Raw genomic sequence first — 21632 nt, 5'->3', positions numbered from 1 at the left:
ATTCTGTGCAATTGTTGCAGGTTCTCTGGAGCATTTTTGTTTTTTTCTGAAGGTGGTGGTGATTTGTCTGAACCCCTTTTTTTTTTTTGGGGGGGTTTTGCTTTAATTTTTTTGAATGGATTGCTAGAGTTAGTCCAGAAATGGTATTTCTATTTCATTCCAGAGTTGGCTTATGTAGTGGAAGAACTAAAAGATAAAATAAGTGGGATGCTGGAAATCATTGTTTCTTTTCCCATAATTGTATTTGCTGATTTTTTATTTATTTATTTTTTTCTGAAATGTAAGTACACTCAAAAGAATAAAAAGCCTGGGAGTTGTCATAGTTTTCAGTGAGATGTATCTTTGCACAAGTTCCTTTTGCCATCAACAATAGTAACAGTTTGCCTTTAAATGTAGAATTACATTCAGAAGCATTTGACATTTTTTGTCAGTAGGGTGTTGTTGGTTTGGATAGCATTATATTGTGTGGCTGCAAGTGGCATTTTGTTGCTCTTCATTCCAGACAAATTAGAAATATTTTGGGTTTTTTTTTCTTTTTAGGATGAAAGTTCAGATATTTTTGTTGCAGCGTTCAATTGCAGTAAGTGTTAAGCAGAAACATTCTTTCAGGTCTTTAAAGCAGAAAAAGATACTCAAATTAAGCTGTACGTCCTGTAGGAATTTGAGTTTACGTACCTCCTCTAAGAATTTTGTCAGAATTTGTCTAATACCAAGCTACTGCTGAAAATGCCCATCCTATTCTGAGTTACTGTCAGTAGAAACTTTTAGTATTGTGAGCTACATGGCAAAGCATGTGCCAGGTTAGAATAAAATATCAGGTACACATGGATAATCTACATAATAAAAAAACATTAGATATCTCCCTCCATGTCACCAGCAAAGGTTTCTCTCTCTTCATTCTCTTCCACTTTGTTTTCGGAAAGGTTTAATATCACTGCAGTATTTCTTTGTCAGAGCGTAGCATTTAATTTTTATTTGTCTTTATCTCTTGGAGTAGGATTAGGTCAGTGACTTTAAATTTCCTTCCTTTTGACTCTTAATTTGGCTTCTGGCAGCTTCACCTTGAGCTACCTTCAGTTTTCACTAGGTGGTGGGCCTTGGAAAAATCTTTGTTTTCAGATTGCCTGAAGAAGATTCTAGTTTCACCTTTCTTTTTACACTGTCTTAGATTTTTTTTTCCAAGGTTGCCTGACTTGAATAGAGAAAAACAGTGTTTCTTGTAGAGTAGGCACCTGAAATGCTATTGGTTGTTTTTTAAAGCAAATTGACAAGTCTGGCATGTCATTCATTTTTCATTTTTCTTTTCATTCTTGCTTCTGCTCCAAGAATGACATTTTAGTGTGGTGTCCTACATTTTGGCTGTTCTGGAATGGCTCTTTTTTTCCCGTTAGCAGGGCTGCTTTCCACTTGTTTGCCATGCAGTGAAGGCCACTTCTGTGGGGAGAAATGAGGTTCCTGCTTCACATTCCAGTACTGCTTCTACTTGCCAGGTTTCTCTCATGAACTGCCATAATTCCTACAGATTAAGTTCCTGAAGTTGCCCTCCAGACTCTGGCACCAGCAGTCCGGGAAAAACTGAGGTGGTCAGCAGCACAAACACTACTGAACTGCATAACTTCAGTACCGCAGCTCCATCTGTTCTTTGTGTTGGTGTACTGTTTTGCAATTGCCCTTTTTCATAGAATCATAGAACAGTTTGGGTCAAAAGGGACCTTAAAGCTCATCTACTTCCAACCCCCTGCCATGGGCAGGGACACCTCCTGCTAGACCAAGTTGTTCAAAACCGCATCCAGCCTGGCCTTGAACACTGCCAGGGATGGGGCAGCCACAACTTCTCTGGGCAACCTGTGCCAGTGTCTTACCACTCTCACAATAAAGAACTTATTCCTTATATTTAATCTCAGTCTACCCTCTTTCAACTTAGTCATTCTCCCTTGTCTTGTTACTACATGCCCTTTTAAAACGTTTCTCCAGCTTTTTTTGCAGGCCCCCTTTAGGTCCTTGAAGCTGCTCTAAGGTCTCCCCAAAGCCTTCTCTTTTCCAAGCGGAACATCTTTGTGGCCCTCCTCTGGACTTGCTCCATCAAGTCTATGTCCTTCATATGTTGGAGGGCCCAGAGCTGAATGTACTGCTCCAGGTGAGGGTCTCATGAGAGCAGAGTAGATGGGGAAAATCACCTCCCTTGACCCGTTGGTCACACTTCTTCTGATGCAGCCCAGGACATGGTTGGCTTCCTTGGCTGCAGACTCACATTGCTGATTCCAGTCCATCCTCCCATGCTGTATTTGTTCTTGAAATTGTCCCAACCCAGGCACAAGACCTTGCACTTGTAGTTGTTGAACTTTGAGGTTTGCACAGGCCCGCCTCTTAAGCATGTCAGGGTCCCTCTGGATGGCATTCCTTCCCTCCAAAATGTTGAACACACCACACACCTTGGTGCGATTAGCAAACTTGCTCAGAGTGCACTTGATCCCAGTGTCCATGTCACCAACAAAAACGTTAAACGGTGCTGATCCCAGTAGGGTGCAGTCGTTGCGAGGGCTGGGTTGTTTTATGTGATGCATGAAGCCAAGAATCCTTCTGAATGATACAAAAATATGTCTTTGCCTTTTCCTCCCCACCCCATTTCAAATTTGTGGGTGTTCTGTATTGTTGCCAAGCTGAAGTTTAGGCCCCTTTCATAATGCTTGTTCTTGTTTGACACCCCTTTATGAGGGTTCTGTTAAATTGAAATCTCATTTATTTATTTGGAATTATAATTAAAGGTTTTACCTCTATCTGCGTACTTCCAGCTGTCCTTGTTGTTTCCCAGCTTCTTCCTTGTTCTTCTTGAGGGTGGAAGTGACAGTTGCTTTATTGTCATCCTTGGGAACGTCCCCTGATCACTGTGACTTTTTAAGTATTATGGAGTTTGACTGGACACGAGAAAAATTGTTCTACAGTGAGAACAGTCACCCATTGGAATAATCTCTGCAGGGAAGTAAGTTTTCCAACACTGGGTAATTTTAAGATTTGGCTGGACAAGGGTGCTAGGACATCTAGTCTAGGTCATGCTTTGCCTCGAAAGGTTGGACCAGATGATCCTTGAGGTCCCTTCCACCCTAGTGCTCTATGATTCTAATGTTTTGTGATTGATTAACCTGGCAATAATAACATGTCGTTTCTTTAACACTTGTGGGTACATCCCATTGACTTGTGCATGTCTGATTTGTCTAAATGATTTGTCTAAATGTTCCCTAACTTCATTCTCTTCCACCTGATATTGATCAAGTTTATATACCATACATAAAGATTAACACTGGATTTATGCTATGGTGGAGCTAAATCACCTGGAGCATGTAATGGTGAGTTTTGGTGTAGCCAGCAGGTGAACAACAGTATCCTAAAATAACAAGTGTATTGGTATTGCTAAAATCTTGATCACTGCAGTAGGTTGATTCTGGAAGGCATAGACACCAACAGGGGCTTCTTGTCATCTGAATGTGTACTTCTGAACAGTTTGTTCAACCAAACAGAGCTAGTGATTTTATGCTAAGTAGTGTTAGATATCTACAGTTTAAGCACTGTTGGGATTTTGACAGAATGGACCCCACTGTTAATTTGTACTTGTGTATCACTTGCCTGGTATTAAATAGATAAACACAAAACTAGCAACACAAAAACTGTGTGTACTCATCTAACTGATGATGGAAGACTTCTCATCCATACCCTAGCTCATTTCTGGCTTCTCTGTGCATGTGGAGTGCTTGTTATCCTCTTGATCTTTGCCAAACATGTTCACATCTAGTAGTTCACACTTTTACAAAATGTATTATTGGTTGTTTTATGAAGTTGTGGGGGTTTTGAGAGCTTTGGGTTGTGTGGGAATTTTTTTTAATCTTAAACTTACTAGTGATAGCTGCTGTGATATTGGTAGCAGATTGGATAGGAGTGGGCCTGGAAATTTCAATTTAGGGTAAAGAAAAGTTTTTAGATATTGCATCTGTCCTTGAGATGCTACTGCTTAGTGAGAAACACAGCAGACTTTACAAATTCTCTACTGTTTATTTTTGTTAACTATTTTGTAGGAGCTTTATGTGTAAGCACTGATTGAAATGACATGAATTTCAGTGCGAATTAGATCAGAATTACTGATACTTTCAATAGTTTTATAATAATTTATAATCTGGTTAGAATGCAGGTGATAGATGCAGTCAGTAAACCCCATGGGAGTTCTGCTTCTGCCTTTGCTATACTTATTTATTTATTTATTTATTTATTTATTTATGGCAGTAAACATATTAAGCAGCTAAAACTCTGGAGGAATAGGCTGGATGCAGTGACAAAGATCTGTGTTAGTTTTATTGCTAGTAGTGCTTCAGACCTTTCCAGAAAGGTACCAAGTCAAATTATCTGGATGCTTCCAGCCATCTTGTACATGATGTGCCATAGCTACAACTGAAGGATTAAAATGCAAAGAGATCTTTTATTTATTTATTTTACAGATCACCTGCAAGAACAACCTCTGCTTATTATAACACATTGAGGGGGAGTTTACAGTTTGCTACATTTTCTCTGAATAATTCTGAATGTGATACAACAAAAACTTAATTCTAAAGTACTTTAAAACCAGTGGGTATAAATATAGTTACATTTCTGTTTCCTGTTTGAATTCATTATTTTAATCCCTGTCAGATTCATATTTGTGGCAGGAATGTACCCTGCATGGCAAGTGCTGAGAAAACATTTATAAAAACCTTTGCCAAAGAAATCTGACTATTTAGACTACAGTGACTTTACTGTCGAGAATCTTCATGTGTTTATGGAAAAAACCATGCTAGTTAAGAAAGTCTGATTTGTAGATTTTGTTGCTCAAATACCCAAGTTACTTAATAACTCTAATACATGAGATAGAGTAGTACAGCAGTTCTGTTGATATGTTGGCAAAGAAGCAAACATGACTGGTCTTTACCATCTGTTTATAATGCTATATAAAGAAGACCTTACTGGTTGCTATGGAAACCAGCATTTCCAAAACCACAAGTGTTTGCTTAAAATCTCAAGCTTTCTAAAGTCTTGTCTTTTCTGAGGGAAAAATAATTGAAAATCTCGAAAGTTTTGCAGGGATATTTGTTTTTTCCTAGCAGTTGCTTTGCTGCAAAATGCTTTCAGTATTTTGCACTATATCCTCTTTCAGAACTTCATAAATTTAAAGCATGCCACTGGTAACTTAGTGGACTTAGATGCTTAGCAATGATCCAGGAAAAGAGGGACAGATATTTGTTGGGTTTTATGTTCATCTTAGTAAAAGGAGGTTTTCTTGTTCAGACATACAAGGCTGACTGTGCTATTGACACAGTGGAGTGAGAACTATGGATTTTGGGTGGAGGTCACATTAAAAATATTCTTACCCGAGTAAAAACCGTGATTAATTTTAATTATCAGAGTCTACTACCTGAGTCTGGCTGAAAGGAGACTCTCTAGAATCAGTAACTTAGAGAAAAACATCAAATGAAGATAATACTGGTAGGAATTACGGTCTAGGCTTGCCTGTATTCTCTACTGTTGGCTTAATATTTTTTTATTTTTATTTTTTTTTTTAATAAACCATTGAAAAGCCCTCAGTGTACAGTGTTTGGAAGCATATACATTTGTCATAGTATGTAGGAGTATTTATATTTCTTCCCATTTGTGACCATACATACATATCGCTGCCTTGCATTCTGTCCTAATTCCGCACTGAGTTTTGAGGTGTTTTTACCCTCTGCTGCTTTACAAAAGGCTTCTGCTCTGTATATCCATTTAACTCCAGTAGGTAGTGACACATATAGAGATGCTGCATTTTGACTAATGGTGCTGGTTGTTTTTCAGCTACTTAAAACCATTTCTGTTTATGTTTAAAAGGAAGATTTGTATTTACAGAACATTTGATGTGTATTTGGCTTAAACTGCTTACTTTAAGTGAGAACAATCCACTGAAGCATAGAATTTGGAACCTCTTTTTCACTACTAATAAAGAGCCTTCAGTGTTTTTAAGAAGTAAATATTTGTAATTCAGAATTCATCTGAATAATGCTGAAGATCAGTTAAGTTGTTATTTAGAAATATTGTTGAGTACGTAATTTTGTTTCATCCATTTGTAAAACATGCTGCGAGCATTTTCAGTGTGAGATAATGGCCAGGAGTTGACCTATTTCATTGTTCCATTTACCAAGTAGAGTTTATTTAATACAAAATACGTTTTTATGACAGACTTACAATATTGCCAGAGTGACACTGGACCTCCCGAGGTGTCTGAATTCATTAGCCTTGTGAAGCTAATCTTACTTCTGTCATTCACAGAACTCTTCCAAAATATTTGTATTGCTTTTCACTTAGCAGAATATTCCTGTGTCTGAGAGAGCCTGTTTTCAAAAAGGTAGTCCTGTGCTAGAGCAGACCTCTTGATATTGGTTGGCAGTGGGGTGCTAGACCTCCCACAACGTTTAAATAACGTAAATATTGATGGAGAAATCAGACACACAAAAATTAGGCTTCTGTCTAAGTATTTGTGGTTAGAAAAATAAGGGTGCCAGACCTGCAAGCTACTGCTGGTCAGGGTAATTGCACTCAGACACTAACTGCATTTTTTGGTATTAGCTTGCCTGCTATCCACATCACATTCCAAGATCAAGCAAACACTGACCAGGAAAAACAGCAGAGACTGACAGTTGGTTTAAAAATATGTTTTGGTGGTTTCTTTTCTGTGTGGTGTCTTTAGTGTCATCCTTAAGGAAGTCTCTTTTGCCCTGCCCCTACCACTCGTAAGATCTGATGGGTGGAGGGTAGAATTATTTAAAATATTTTTTTTCTGAATAATCAATATATTTGAGATAAATGTCTGATTATAGCTGCCTTTTATTTGTATAGTGATTTTTTTATTTTTTTTTCCCCATGTCCATAGCTGTTTCAAGATCTTAAATGACCATGCAACCTAAAATGACTTCTTTCGAAACTCTATTTGCAAACTGTTGCTGTGCATCTTCTTTCAGATAGAAAAAGCTGGTGGTTCTCTTCTTACCAAGCAAAACTTTTTTTTCTTCATTCTCAGCTGGTCATAAGTTTTGCAGAAAAATGGGAGCTTAGAATGGTTTTCTTTGTTGTTTCTTTTAACAGAAGCTACTCCAATTGATTCTAGAGGTAATGTATCCTAAAGGAAACATCAAAAAACTTGTAAAATAATACACAAATGTGTAACTGATCTTTGTCGCAGTGATTCAAATAACCTCTGCCTTTGGGAAACCCATTAGACCTACTAGCAGTGGATAGTAGACTGACAAGAGTGTCTAAACAGGGTTACACGGGCTCCAGGGAAAACCCGTTTGTTTTTTCTTCTTTCAAGAATTTGAAGGGCAGTATGGATTTCTAGGAGCTGTAAATGCTTAAGTACAATGAGCCAAGGCCAAGTATATTGCTTTGCACCTGCCCAAAACCCTGTAGCTTCTTAAACTTTGTCTTTATGATGAGAATTTGATTTTTTTGGTATCTTGCCCATTTGAATCTCCACAATTTTATTTAACCTTCTGACTTCTATAGTTGCCTAGATTGGCTCATCTTTTGTTATCACTGCTATGTTTAAAAGGTGTTTGGAATTTTCTTCCTGAAATCAGTACAATATGTAGGATGTATACTAAAGCTGTAAGAAAGAGGTACCTGTAGCAGCTACAAATCCTTCAGAAAGTTATGTCCTAAGACTTCCTCTTGCGGTAAATTAGTCCTGGGAATGATGCCATTGACCCCAAGGTCTGTGCACCTGCTGCCATTCTAAGCACAGTTTTCCTCACTCATAGTCTCTTGAAGATCACATTTAATAAGTAACGGAGTGTTGAAATTTTGCATGGAATTTTTCACCTTTAGTTAAGAAATGTTTCTCCTTGTAAGCAAAACCTGTGAAGACTGAACAGCTATTTTCTCTTCTCATGGAGTCACTCAGGTTGGAAAGAACCTTCAAAGCTCCCCTTAGGACCTTCCTGTTCTAGAAGGTATGTTCCTGCAAACTTCTTCCAAGATAAAGCAGCTAAGACCTTTTTAGTTCGGTTTCTATTCAATTTGTGAAGAACATATTTGATATAAATATAAAGGGGGAGTGTCACGAGGATGGAGCCAGGCTCTTCTCAGTGTCAAACAATGATAGAACAAGGGGTAATGGGTACAAACTGGAACACAAGAGGTTCCACTTAAACTTGAGAAAAAACTTCTTCTCAGTGAGGGTGACGGAACACTGGAACAGGCTGCCCAGGGAGGTTGTGGAGTCTCCTTCTCTGGAGACATTCAAAACCCGCCTGGACACATTCCTGTGTAAACTTATCTAGCTGTTCCTGCTCCGGCAGCGGGATTGGACTAGATGATCTTTTGAGGTCCCTTCCAATCTCTAACATACTGTGATACTGTGATATTTTAAAGACACACCTTATGGATTTCTGAAACACCTGAATAGCTAAATTTCATACAGGCTGTATTTTAAGCATATGTGGAGTGGTCTGTACTCACTCTCCCCAGCTGAGTAGGTGTCTGAGACTTCATAAATACAAGAAAGGTTACCCAAATTATACAGTTCTTTGCACCCTGAAAAATGCTGCAGCTTTTTGGAACTGCGCATTTTGAGGCCTGTTTTTCAGTGAAAATCTTGGTTGTAATTCATTGAGGATTCTTAAGACCAAGACCAGCCAAATGGAAGCACAAATATGACATTGCCTATGTAAGTTATTCAGTAAGTACGCCTATAGAAGTGAATAATTTTTAGGCAAGTTCTTTTGTTACTGGGCCACAACCGTATTTCTGCACATGGTTAAGTTACCATTTTGGCATGGTCTTGACCAACCAAGCATCACACTGTGTAATGATCAAAGTTACTCAAAGGTTACTTTGTATCATAAGCAAAGGCCACACTGCTTAAAAATTGCCTTTTATTTATTTATTTATTTGGTTTTGGATGAAGAGCTGGTGCAGACAGGCTTCTGTCGTCTTCACACCAGAGCCCTTTTTGGTTTTTGCCTGTGAAATCTTGTGTTTCTTTGTGATTGGCTTCACAAAGTGAATGGGTTGAGACCTCTTGTTTGCTCAGGGGCAGACAGCAGGAGTGCTATTACAGAGACATCCCTTGTAACCTGCTACCTTCCTGCAAAGCGGAACAGAAACATTGATTCCCCAGGCCTGGCCAAACCATTACTCAGATCTGCTCTACACTGTTATATTAACAGTAATGAGCCCCATCCCTATCACAACCCTGTTTTTGAGGTAAAGAAATTCCACCAACCACAAAACTTATTTTTCATATGCAACAGGCCCTTTAGTTGTCCAATCCCAGGAATAAGTTTCTTAAATGCACATGTTCTCATCTGCAGTCTCCAGTGGGTGTTTGAGATGGTTCATGGGTTTCAGAGCATCCCTCCTTCTGCATTTCCTGACAGCTGGATATTTAATTTAAATCCCATTTTTAAATTCTGTTATTCCCATTTGATGTATTGAACATTTTCTTCTCCCTTCCTTCTGAACTGTGATCAAAACTGTGTCATGACAAGGCAGATTCCCCTCTACAGATCTGGCTGTGGACACTGGAATAGAACAGGGTTTTTAATGTGATCTGAAGGTATGTTGTGCAGAAGTCCAAGTATGTATTTCATATGTACTTGAAACTCGAGTAGCAGGTGAAAATAAGTCACTGTAGACTACTGTTAGCATACACCAAATATATAAAGTTGAATGCTCTGAGTATTTAAATGTATGCATGTTTGAGTATGGTCCTATGCTAATACAGTGAATCCTATGATTCAGAGAAGTGCATCTGTAATACAGTGGTTTAACATCCATTTAAAAAATTAGTATGTTGAAGACTCTTCTCTTACTTACTCCTGACAAGTCATTAATAAAGCTAATGGGATAAAAGCCCTGAGGCTGGTAGAATTCTTGCATTTCTAATGATGAGCAGTCTTGCTGAATAGTTCCATGCATTACTGCTAGTTGCTAGATACAGAATTGTGAGTTATAATTAATTTTAAAAAGGTGGAGTGGTGGAATTTTTTGGGTTTGGTTTTGGTTTGCCTTTTTTTTTTTTTAGTTTTTGGTTTGGTTTATTTTTTTAATGTACCTGCAAAAGTAACCATGAGTGCATCCTGATAACTCTTCTGTATTTAGCAAAAGAGATGTTATTTTCCCTGAGGAGTTATGGATCTAAATCTGTGTTTATATTGTCATATCAGGATTGTCAGTTTGAATAGAGGGTTTTCTTTTTCAGAACAGTTTCTATGTCAGCCTAAAACTAGCCTGTGTTTTCAATGACATTATTCTAGGCTTGTAAATCTTCATCAACATAATTGATTTTGGTTGGGTTACAGACTTTCCCAGCTGCTTTTTATTAGAGCTGTGTGAAAAGGTGGTTTTTCCCCTCCTTTTGTTTGACATCTGAAGTGGGAAGGTAGAAGAATGGCTGATCACCAGCCCATATTTCTCCCTGTTTTCTTTCCATTTGTAACTGAACAGAGCTCATGTATGACCCAAAATAAGACGATTGGGTTTTGTCAGTGGGACACCTTCAATAAAATGCATGGAAAGGAAAGGCAGAATCACCAGAGGATGTGAGGAGGACAGTGATGTGTTCACTTCAGCTGCTACCAGCAGACCAGTGGGTAGAGGATGCAGATGGGCAATGATAGAGGGACTCATTGGCTTGCTAGGATAACTGATGAAAGCCATAAATCCCACAGCTCTTTGCTTCTGTCATGAGCAGAACATTTGGAAGATACTAAAAACACTTGGCTAAACATTTAACAACCCCGCTCTGACACTTCCAAAATATCTTACAATGTCCATTTTATGGGAAATTTGTTTTCTGTATTCTTAGTGGTTACATCTCAACTAGCACTACTATCCATAAGTGTGCCCTCTTCTGCTACACCTACTTGCAGAGTCAGTTGACTTCACAGTTGCTTGTGCTTTGTCATTTTAACACCCATGAAATTTCCACCATGTCCATTTCTCCCTTACAGTAATTGTTGTATTTTCTGTGTTTCTTCTCTATTGTTTACTTTCAGAGTTTAATTTAATAGGAAAAAAACCCAAAAAAACCTGTGAAGAATATTAGCTGTGTTTTGTAAAACAAAAAAAGTTTAAATTACTGATGGAGTTAAACCTGACATTTATTGGAGGTTGATATTTTAACTGCGAAGTCTACTGAAATGGCTGCACATGTGGAGAAATACACAAAGCATCAAAATGCTCATGTTTGCTTGATTTATTCTCTAGCAGACGGACCCTGGTAGTAGGAGGTGTAATTTGCGGCACATTAACTATTAGCCAGTGTCATTGCTTGAGTGGGTGGTGTGAGTCTCTTGTGCCTGTACAGTGTCATAGTACGCATGTTCAGAGCTAGAAGCCTTCTCCTCTGTGCTGCAAGATGATTTTTTTTTCTGTGAATGCTGTTCTGTGCTTAAAACTGTGAATCTGCTAGTTTTCAAATGGGTTGTTCTGTCGCATGGGTAATATCTAGAGTACATGCTCTCTCCCCTCTTCTTATTAAAAAAAAAAAAAATCTTTTGCAAAACTGAACTGTAGAATTGTTTGAGTTTCCTACCTTTTTTGGCATGCGGTCCCCTGAGGATGATGTAGTTTGCAAGATACTCAGCCTGTAACTCGGAACGGCAAAATTGCGCTAATATTACTTTTTGGGGTACCCTAGGCATGTACTTGTGGTGTTTAGCAGAGGTTTTCCAAGAGAGTGTCAGCTTGATGCATCTTTTTCTGTGTGCACAATTTCACTTGGGTTGGTTTTAGTTCACTTTTTTCCCTAGAGGCACCTGTGTCCTGTCACATACCCATCAAGACTAATTGCACCATCTGGAAGACTTTTGTGTAGCAGCTACTTGTACAGAATATCTCTTGGGAGCTTAATTCAGAATGTGAATGTGACCCCTGAAGCCATGTCAAGTAGCTGCAGTAGTTTCTAGTGACTAAAGGATGATCACGGTAGGCTTTGTTTCAAGTCTAATGCAGTTTGCTTTAGTGTGGGTGTTACATGTCAGTAACACAACTTCAGTCATGTTTTGAATGGAGTTAGGCTTTGACTACTGGTTTGGTAATTCATAGAAAATCCTTTCTAAAATTACATCCGAAACATATGTAACATATAGGCTATATGATTAGGTGTAGAAATGATATACATGCTTCTCGTTATTATTACCCTATCTAATTTTTATGTCCTGTTCTTCCCTCCTACCCACAGCAGCTCATTAATAATTTTCTGCTAAGAATGCAAGGCATTCCTTGCTAGAGCTGTCTCAAGCCCCCCTGAACAGCTCTTGAACACTTGTTCTTACTATTGCTAGGAAACTGTTCTGAGTATTTTCAGCACAGGTAATTTTCTTCTGTGCCTGCCCTAGTCTGAATCAGGTGAAAGTACTGTAGTGCTTCACTTCTAGTGGGGTCTGTTTAGGCAGTGGCTTATTTTAAGGCCAGTGCTTTATGATCCTGTGGTGAACACCTTTCTTTTCTACCTCTGTAATATCTTGTGTCTTGGCAAGCTGGAGAGCACCAGGCATGAAAAACCAAAGTGTTCTGCTTGTTAAAAGTATCACCCATAATTTGCTACATTTTAGTTTCTTTCTTAAGAAAAAAAAAAAAAAGCACATTATTCAATTCTCAAAGGATCCTACATTTAATAAGATGCTCTGCTTTTACCAGCATACGTACGTAGAAAAAAGCAAGTTTTTTCCTAAAACCACTGTTCTTTAAAAATAATGGAGTTGTAAATAGTGTTGAAGAAATACATTCGTACATAGTCGCATCATCTGCATAACCTATGTGGTTGTGAGTAATGTGGTCAACTGAGGTTCAAGCCAGAGAAGTACTTACACCACCACAAACAATTAGGAATTCTGTATACAGGATGTACTCACACTATGTATTATTCATTATATGTATTTTTTTTCCTGTGTAGTTTGATGTTCACTGTGGCTCTGACTTTAGAAATCTATAGAGTTTCCAGTGTTTAACTGTCTTGGCTACATTCTGTTAACTGTATATTGGAATGTGGTAAGAAAAGAACTATTTATTTCTGTACTTGGTGAGAATAAAGGTATACAAGTTATAAATGCACAATATGATGAAGGCAAGCAGCTGTCCCCTCCTCAAATACCCTCACTATATGTACCTCATAAAAAAAATAAAGGTCCCCATTGTAGGACTGCAGTGCGTGCTCTTGGGAAGAGACCTGAGCTGTGTGAACTTTCCTAGGCTTGAGTGGTTGGCAAGTACTGGGGGGCTGATCTTAAAGAAATCACTTCTGCTCAGGGAAGTGAGCCCTTATATATAGCATCTTCCTTGCACTGTTTTTTTTTTATGCTGTTTTAGTCAGGATTGTGTTTCTGGGGTTTGGCATTTTTGTTTGGATGCTTTGTTTGGTTGGTTTGGGGGTTTTTCTGTTGGTTTGGTTTGTGTTATTTTTTTTAAAGGCTCTTTGAGGATCAAAGAAGTGGGAGCTGGTGGCTCTATGGTTTCTCCTCAGGAAGTTGAGCCTTAACTAAGGTGCTAAAATCCGTGCTGAATGTCTTCCACTAAAATATTGATCACCCAAGTTCTCCTAATTTTCAGAAACATTTTAATTGGTTTATTTTAAGATAGCTAGCAAGGTAATGTGTTAATTGCTTTTTGCATTTTAGTGCTTTGGTAAGAGAGTCTACTGCTTAATTGCATTATTGCAGATTAAGATTGGTGGCTCGTGCTTGCTTTTGGCTAAATTTCAGCTTTGTCTGTGCATGGTTGGTAACCACCTGGTTCTTAAAACCTCAGCTTAGTTCAGCTAAACTCTGTAACTGTCTGAAGCCATACACACTTGCACTCGTTCTTGGAAATTCGGCAAAAGTTGGTACTTTACCAAGTAAGTGGAGAGCATGTTGCTGGAGTCTGGCATGCTGTGCTACTGGGCTTACATGTCACACTTAACTTGTCCTGAGTGAGCATCCTGATAGTCTGCAGGTGAAGCAAATAGGATGTGGGCAAGAAGTCATGGCCTCGTTTGGCTAACTAGACCCTGCCAGGGCTACAAATGTGAGTTGTAGAAAGCCATGCTGGCCTCCTCTTATGTTAATTGCTAGTGGCATTTGTAGGATGTAGCTGCACAGAGTCTGGGCTCAGGGCTTCTGTGAAGAAGGAAGCATTCACTTCAAATCAATGCAGGTGTGAAGATCAAGTTCAGTAGCTGTCTGGCACCAGTTCCCTAGGTGGACCCTACCATTCTCCTCCTAGAGCACGTAGTTTGGACCATTTTCCTGTCACTGTAGAACAGGCTGTAAAGACTCAAGAAAAAAAGTCAAGATTTTATTTGCAGTAGCAGAGGAACTTTCACACAGAAGGGAGCTATTTAAATTATGACTTTTTAATGTTTATGTGTCTGTGTAAATGAAATAGTATACTGAAGGTATTCTTGCCTTGTAAAGTGGTGTAGATGTAATGAAAAAATCCAGGTGAAATTTCAGGTTGCATCCACTGTTTTCTTTATTGAAACACTTCCAAGATCAACATCTTAAATTTTAATTCAGATGTTGCAAAGACAGTTCTGTTTTAATTTCCTTCAAAATTATACTCCGGAATAAAATGAGTTGAAGTGCTTAGTAATCTGTGATGTAGTTCTTTATATGATATATTTTAACAAATCATTTCTATTATATCAGAGATAAGGGCTCTTATTTATTGTAAATTAGTTTAGAAATTTAATAGCATCTGGAATGTGTTGTCTTCTAATGATCTAGCCTAATTGATGAACATATGAACTAGAAAGCATTTGACAAAGACAGGAAGAATGCAATTGGAGACATTACAGTCAAAAAGGAAAACTAAGCTTGCTTTGAAACAAGTTGATTTCTGAGTTGGTGTACCTAAGCGGTCATTTAGAATTGCTTTCAACAGATACATATTTGGTGGCAGTTTCTTTCTGACCCCAAATTTACACGTGCAGCATTTAAACTGTTCTTTTGTTTAGGGTTCATAGTTGTTGCTTATTTCCATGTAAATGTGCATATTAAAGAGTTGATGAAAGGATGGCAGACTGAGGTCTGAGTTTTTCTCTCCACTGTGGTATGACCAGTGAAAGTAGATTGTGAAAACATGATATTTTTTTTTCTGTCCTTTTTTCAGGGGTTTTGTGTATGATAGCCGACATAACTTACAGATGCGGGGCTTGGTCGTATTGCTTATTTCCAAAGCTGCTGGACCCAGCACAGCAGACATCTCTTTCCAGCACAACATGGTCAGTGGAATTTATTCCAGGTATGTAGTAACATTTTTTAGCAAGATACACCAAAGTACATTTGATGGGCAACTTCATGGTGCTATCAAGGCATCTTAAGTGGCCTGCTTAGCCATTAAGGAAAAAAGTATTTACCTAATCGTGAAACTTTGTTCCTCATGCTTTCCATGGTGAAAACGATTTCCTAATTTTTGTATAGCTGTTATAGTATGCATGCTTATATCTTAATTGTGGCTTTTGGGCACAACCAGATTAAATATATTTGGGTCAAGATAGTTATTTGAAAGTTTGGTAAGTGGTACTCACAATCAAAAAAGTAAAGATGATAGAATATTTTCAGTTTGACTTACTCCAGTGTTATTCAAGTACACCTACTCACTAGAAATTTCAGTCAGATTGCCAGGTCTTGTGGAATACCAGTAGGTTTCACTGAGCATGTAGACGTTGCTGTAGAACTTTAGAAGGATATTTTCTCACAGAAAAAGCAGCTTAATTAAAGTTTTTACCTCCCACAATTTGCAGCAGAATTACTGAGTTTACCATTGAGGTTTCTCAGGTTCTCAACTTCCTGAATATTTTTTTTAGGCATTTAAACTAAACTCCTTAATGCTAGTAACGACAGAACTCAAAAAGAGTGGCTGCTCTCCTTTGTGTGTTTGGCAGCTAACTGTTCTACTGAGGTAATGAGTGAGATTTGGTTGAAAAATTGTAAAACCTGACTTTTTGATATCGTTGTGAAAAATATCGAGTGTCGGTTGGGTGGGAGAAAGTCAGTCGTATGTCAGTCAATTGTGTTTCTGACCACTGTGATGTATTAAATGAAGATGCACAAAATTAGTGAAGTGTCTGTATCCTCATTTGTTTTAGAAGTGCAGAGATAGCATTGTAAAATTGAAAGACCAAACAAAGATGTTAAAATGTATGTAGTATCTTAAAATAACAGAGATGAAGAATGTGTGAATGGGTACAGACAGAAATAACAATAAATAAGGAAAAAGATGAGGCTGTAAAAGAGGCTTGTTATGGAGGGCTCTGTTGTCCATTTAGCTGTTTAATTCCATTCTTGTTTTGTTTCATCCTTAATGTCCCCTTAGGGTTGTAAAATTTTTATATTTATATGCAAATGATGCTGTATGTAAGCATAATTCTAGTCAGTTATGGCACAGGAGGTATTTTAGTTTGTTTCATAAACGATTAAAAAAGCTTACCTTAGGTATGTCTCATAGAAGGAGAGAAAAAGCATTATTTTTCGATAACTAAGTTCTTGAGTATGATAATTCTGACCGTGGAGGTAATGTTTGAGCATTTAAAGCTGCCGTTGGGAAGGTGACTAGTGAAAATATTCATTAAGGAGCAAATAAGACCTTGAATTAATAATGACCCATTTGATGTAAATGGACATCATTGGCACTATGCCAGTTCAACCAGCTGAAAATCTAGCCTAATAATCTAAGTTTGAGCAAGTCAACAACCATTATAATACCTAGTTCAGAGTTACAAAGGTACTCCAAAAATGAAGCACTTCTGAATATACACACACAGGTTCACTTAAGGTTCATTACTGTCTGCAAAAGTGATAACCATGGAGTTATTAATTTAAATAGATTTTCAATGACACTTGAAGTCTGTAGCATTGTGTAAATACAGGCAAACTGCTGCACACTAGGAGAATGCCAGTGTGTTGATTCGTTTTGTGCCATAGTGGGCGTTTCTTGCCCTCTGCTAAGGTAATGATGGGCTTTGTCTTTGACTTTGGACTACTGTCTTTATCTAAGGTACTCTTCCAAATATGCTGTTAAACGTAGGTCTATTTTCTGATTTTGATTTCTCCACTGTATAAATCTAAGAGAACAGGTAGCTTGTAAAATTATGATCTTAAAGGGTTTTTGTGATTGTTTTATGTATTACAAATAGTGTTCTACAAACTGCTTTCTCCTGAATAAGAGCAAATGACATTGTTTTCCATTAGTACATTTTTGCTTGCTCTCTTGGTTACGGTGTGTATATTAGATGTATATAACAAAAGCAAAGTATATCCCTCAGTGATCTGAAGAAATATGCCTAATACTTCATTGTTCATATGTCTGCAGCTTTGAAAAGTATTTCTTGGAAACAGATTCTTACAGATTTTCAGCTCAGCTGTAAACTCTACAGCTCTTTTTATTGCCGTGCCATATAATTACTTCATCTTTATATATAATATTTTTCTAGAAACACTAGTTCTGGCACTGTAATGAGCATCTTCATTGCCTGATACGTGCTGTGAACGTTATGTTGTGGACTGTTAGCTGGGATATGGCTCACTTGATTTTAGGGTACTTAGTAGTGATTAATTAATTGTATTCCTGAAATCTGAGCATGAGCTAATTTGTTCCAGTAGTTGTCAGCAATTGCACCAGCCCAGTCTTTCTTTTCCCACTGTTTGTGTTGGAACCAGCTCTTGTGCTCTCTTTAAATATTCGGTCCACAGTGAATAGCCAGGTTACATCAGTTCACTATATCTGGTACTGCACTAAATGTGCAATCTGTGACCAGGAATATGTAACAGTATGATAATCATTTAACTTAAAAAAGCACAAAGAAACATGGTGGACTTTTTCATCCTGGAATCTGGCGTGTTCTGCATAACCTCTTCTCCTTGTTTTATGTTCCTAAATCACAATATAAGCAAGCAATACAATAACCACAATTAAAACAGAAAGACACCGAGAGCTGGATTTGGAATAGCACAAAAATGGGTTTTAATCCTATTCTCCTGTTCTCTATATATGTCAGTTCATGGGACAATTGACCTATATGTATAAAAATAGATTAAGTAGTTGCTTAGCTGGCATCTGTGTTTTACTGGTACACAATGGAACAAAAATGATGCCTGCTACCAGAGCGCAATCTTTTCCAGAATAATGAGGATTACAATTTAGGTAGTTACAGGAATAGGGCTAATATAGTTATATGGTGCTGCCTCTGGCCAGCATTGCCTCCAGCTTTAGCACTTAATAATTTGCAGGAGACGTGACCTGCCCACATTAAGCTGGGGGTGTGGGGGTCATTGTGTGCAAGAATATCATAGTAACTGCTGGTTGCCTTATGAGCCATGCTGCAGATAAGGGGGGAAGTGTGGTAAAAGCCTGCTTGGCATGCTTTACTCTGTTCAGCCACCTCACTATAAGGTTGCCAGCAGCCTGGTTGTATTCCTGTTGGTGGGAAAAAGAACCTGGCTTTACTTCCAGCTCAGCACCAGTGATCCCAAAAGAGGATGAAGAGAAGTAGCAGTATGATATACAGCTCTATTTCGGCTGCTGGACAGACCTCCTAATGTTGAAACTTTCTGCTGTTCTCTTAACCTTTAGGAAAGCATTTCCTTGGCTATGGAAGCATTGCAAATGTAATGATGAAGTGCAGCGCTCCCTACAGCATATGCAAGTAGTATCGTGTAAGGATTGATGTCCTTGCCTATACTCAAGCAAAGCATACATCCTGTATTCCCTTGAAACTCCTTCCTACTCCTGTGCCAAAGAGAAAGCAGAACTCACTTTTGGGTTTAGGTGGAATCTAAGTAATGATCATTTATCATGCTAATAGTATTAGGGAACATCTTAGATGTGACACAAGAGCCTAGAGTTTTATAAGAGGTGTTTTTTTTTCATAAGACCATTTCCTAACCAGTGGTTATACTAGTCAACACTCTCTTGCCTTCTTTCAGAACAAAAATCACTCGGATAGTCAAGTACGCAGCTTACTGGTTTTCTCCTTTGCTGCTGGAAGGGAGGTTTTTAATTAAAGCTCCAGGATCATACTGCTTCTGAACACTTATAGCTTTATGCTTCATAATTGGAGCTAGTTTCTTATAGTTGAAAATCCCAAGACTGGCTTGGGTCCTTTCACTGAATACCCAGCAGGGGCATCTTTTTCTGTTCATGTCTGGCACTGCCAGATACAACTGGCTGGGGACTGAGGAATCTCCTTGGCTTTATGTTAAGTAATGAATTCCTGACATAGCCTATGTTGCAGCTTAAAATGTAAGTAACATCAAAGAACAAAATTACACCATCTCTTCAGGCCTCAGTACCTTTGGCTCTAATACAGCAAGTTATTTTCTTCTCTCTCATGGTTTGTTGTTTTTTTTCTTTTTTCTTTTTTTTCTTTCTTCTTGTTTTTGCCATTAGTGCCAATGTCAAAAATACCCTCTGGTGCTGACATCCATTGAGTCAGCTCTGCAGATTTCCTTGGATGCTTGTCAGAGGCTTAAAAATCTATATTTTTTCCAGTCAAATCTGCCTGGGTATTCATACTGGTGGATCCTATGGTTGTTGACAGGCAAAGACCTTTCTATTCCACCAAACTCAGCAAGTGTGTGCCTATGTGTGGAATAGAATATGAAAAGTACTATTTGAGATCTGTACTAAAACCTGGTAAATCCAGCAAACAGATTTCTGGGTTGATATTATCAATACTGGCCTCTGTCCCTGCCTGTTCACTCACAGAATGGTGCAGCTGGCCTTTGAAGCTCCAGGAGTTATTCTCTTGCAAGATGAACATGCTTTTCTACAAGACAATGATACTCACTCGGTAAACTTGTCTGAATTTCTATTCTTCCTGCCACTTGAAAGAGTGGTAGTAATACTGTAGTGACAGTGATTATGAACATATATTCCTTTTACTTGATGTTTTAGAAATGATTTTGGAACCAGCATTGATGTTGCTTGCAACAACAGCCCAATTTAAGTGGAAGATAGCAGCAGATGCCAATTCCTTGTTATGGTGATGGGTCTTTTGCTGATTGGATTCCAGTAGTAATTATTAAGAGCCCTGGTTACCCTTTTTTGCAGACAGACACACATTGAACACACAGTTGGATTTCACATGGTCTGTTATTGTGGCTATGCCAAAGTCATCTTGTTCTCACCTTCTCTAAAGGAACACTGGTCTGCACCTTAAAGGTAACCCCCATCTTAACCAGAGGGTTTATTCATCTATTAGTTTCATTTCCGCTGGAAGTTTTTTTAGTTGCAAAGCAGGCAGGCAGGTAGGTGTCATTCTAAGCACAGAGGGCATATTGCTCTGTCCCTTTGCAGCTCCATCTAGCTTATTCGCAGCTTTTCTAGATATTAAACCAAAGCTTTACCTTAATTTCCTTCCCCTGGCTTCCAAAGAGCTTTCCACTGTTTTCAGAGAAAGTACAACCTTTTGTTACACTCTTTTCAGGGTAAACCAGATGCTGATGATAGTACATCTAGGTTATTAGGATAAATCAAGTTGGAAGGGATCTCAGGTCTGTAAACCAATCTCCAGCAATGAGGTCAGACTCATCTAGCTTTCTTCATGAAAGTCAAGTCTTTCAAGACCATAGTGTGCATATGGTGATAATCAAAACGTGTTTTAAACAGATGAATGAACTTTCTACGCCCTGTCTGTGGCCTCACGCTCTTTTTCTTTAATGCTGTAGTTGCTGTGCACTCATGAATATGTAGCTCACGAGAGGCCACACTGATGCTGGCATAATCTAGCCTGTTAGGTGTCCATAAGGTCTTCTGAGAGATGAAATATCCAAAGAGCTTTCCATTCCAGATTTTCAGAATTAGTAATGTGGGCTGTGTCAACACTTACTGTGAGAACACAAGCTTAGAGGTCTTGTCTGTTTTAGGGATATGCCACCAAAAGTTGCTGTATATTAGCAGGGACACTAGGAATCTCTTCCATTTCTCATAGGTGACAGTTTGCCATCTGCAGCTCTATCTGTTCTTTCTCCAAAACCCATGCCATGGCAGGTGTAGCAGAGGTGATGCTGTGCTTGTTAGAGCAGTCTTTAATTGCTGTATGCATGAAAAACAATCAGGCTGCCTCGAGGGAATTGAAGCTGTGTGACTGATGATCCTTGGAGAACTTCAGTTTGTAAAGATAAATATGGACTAGCATAGTCAAAAGTGCAGAGGTTATATAGTGGTTATGGTATGTTTTGAGACCTGCGGTCTGCACAGACGCACGCAAATGAACATTGGTTTGTTGATTTTACTTCTGCATGTGTCCTGGACTGTGGCTGAACAGGGGTTTTATGGTTGAGAGGAATCTGAAATGGCAATACTCTGTGCCTGTAACCGTGTATGAGGTGTGAATACACCTGGAAAAAAAAATGTTAAAGGTGTTGCACTTTGAGTGATAAACAGAATACTCCATGAGGATGTGTACTTTGGGCTCTGCAGTCGCTGAGAGCTCCAGTTATTGGCAAGTAGCCTCTGTCCTGTCCTTGTGAATACAGCCTAACAGCTGAGAGATGGTAATGCTGGTCTTGAATCAGCAGACTGTCAAATCTCCAGTTGGAGCAGGTCACTACAATAACGAAGGGCTACCTTCTCATTTAGGAGCAGGTAAATGTTAC

General features: G+C 38.5%; 1 protein-coding gene across 3 annotated transcripts in view; it reads left to right on the top strand.

Moving 5' to 3' along the window:
* Positions 1-21632, top strand: part of PDSS2 (decaprenyl diphosphate synthase subunit 2) — a 120040-nt gene that overhangs the window by 35060 nt on the left and 63348 nt on the right. For 2 of the 3 annotated variants that reach the window (XM_061366782.1, XM_061366780.1), the window contains exon 2: positions 15145-15276. The exons of the other annotated variant lie outside the window; for it this stretch is intronic. In XM_061366782.1, the coding sequence (XP_061222766.1) occupies positions 15145-15276 (132 nt within the window). The remainder of the gene's footprint in view (positions 1-15144; positions 15277-21632) is intronic. 3 annotated transcript variants of the gene reach the window in all.

This window comes from Neopsephotus bourkii, unplaced genomic scaffold, assembly GCF_033783945.1.
Source record: "Neopsephotus bourkii isolate Nb327-2 ecotype Australia unplaced genomic scaffold, CSIRO-AGI_Nbou_v1 NB_1358, whole genome shotgun sequence".
Lineage (NCBI taxonomy): Eukaryota > Metazoa > Chordata > Aves > Psittaciformes > Psittacidae > Neopsephotus > Neopsephotus bourkii.
This window is presented reverse-complemented; position numbering and strand designations above follow the sequence as displayed.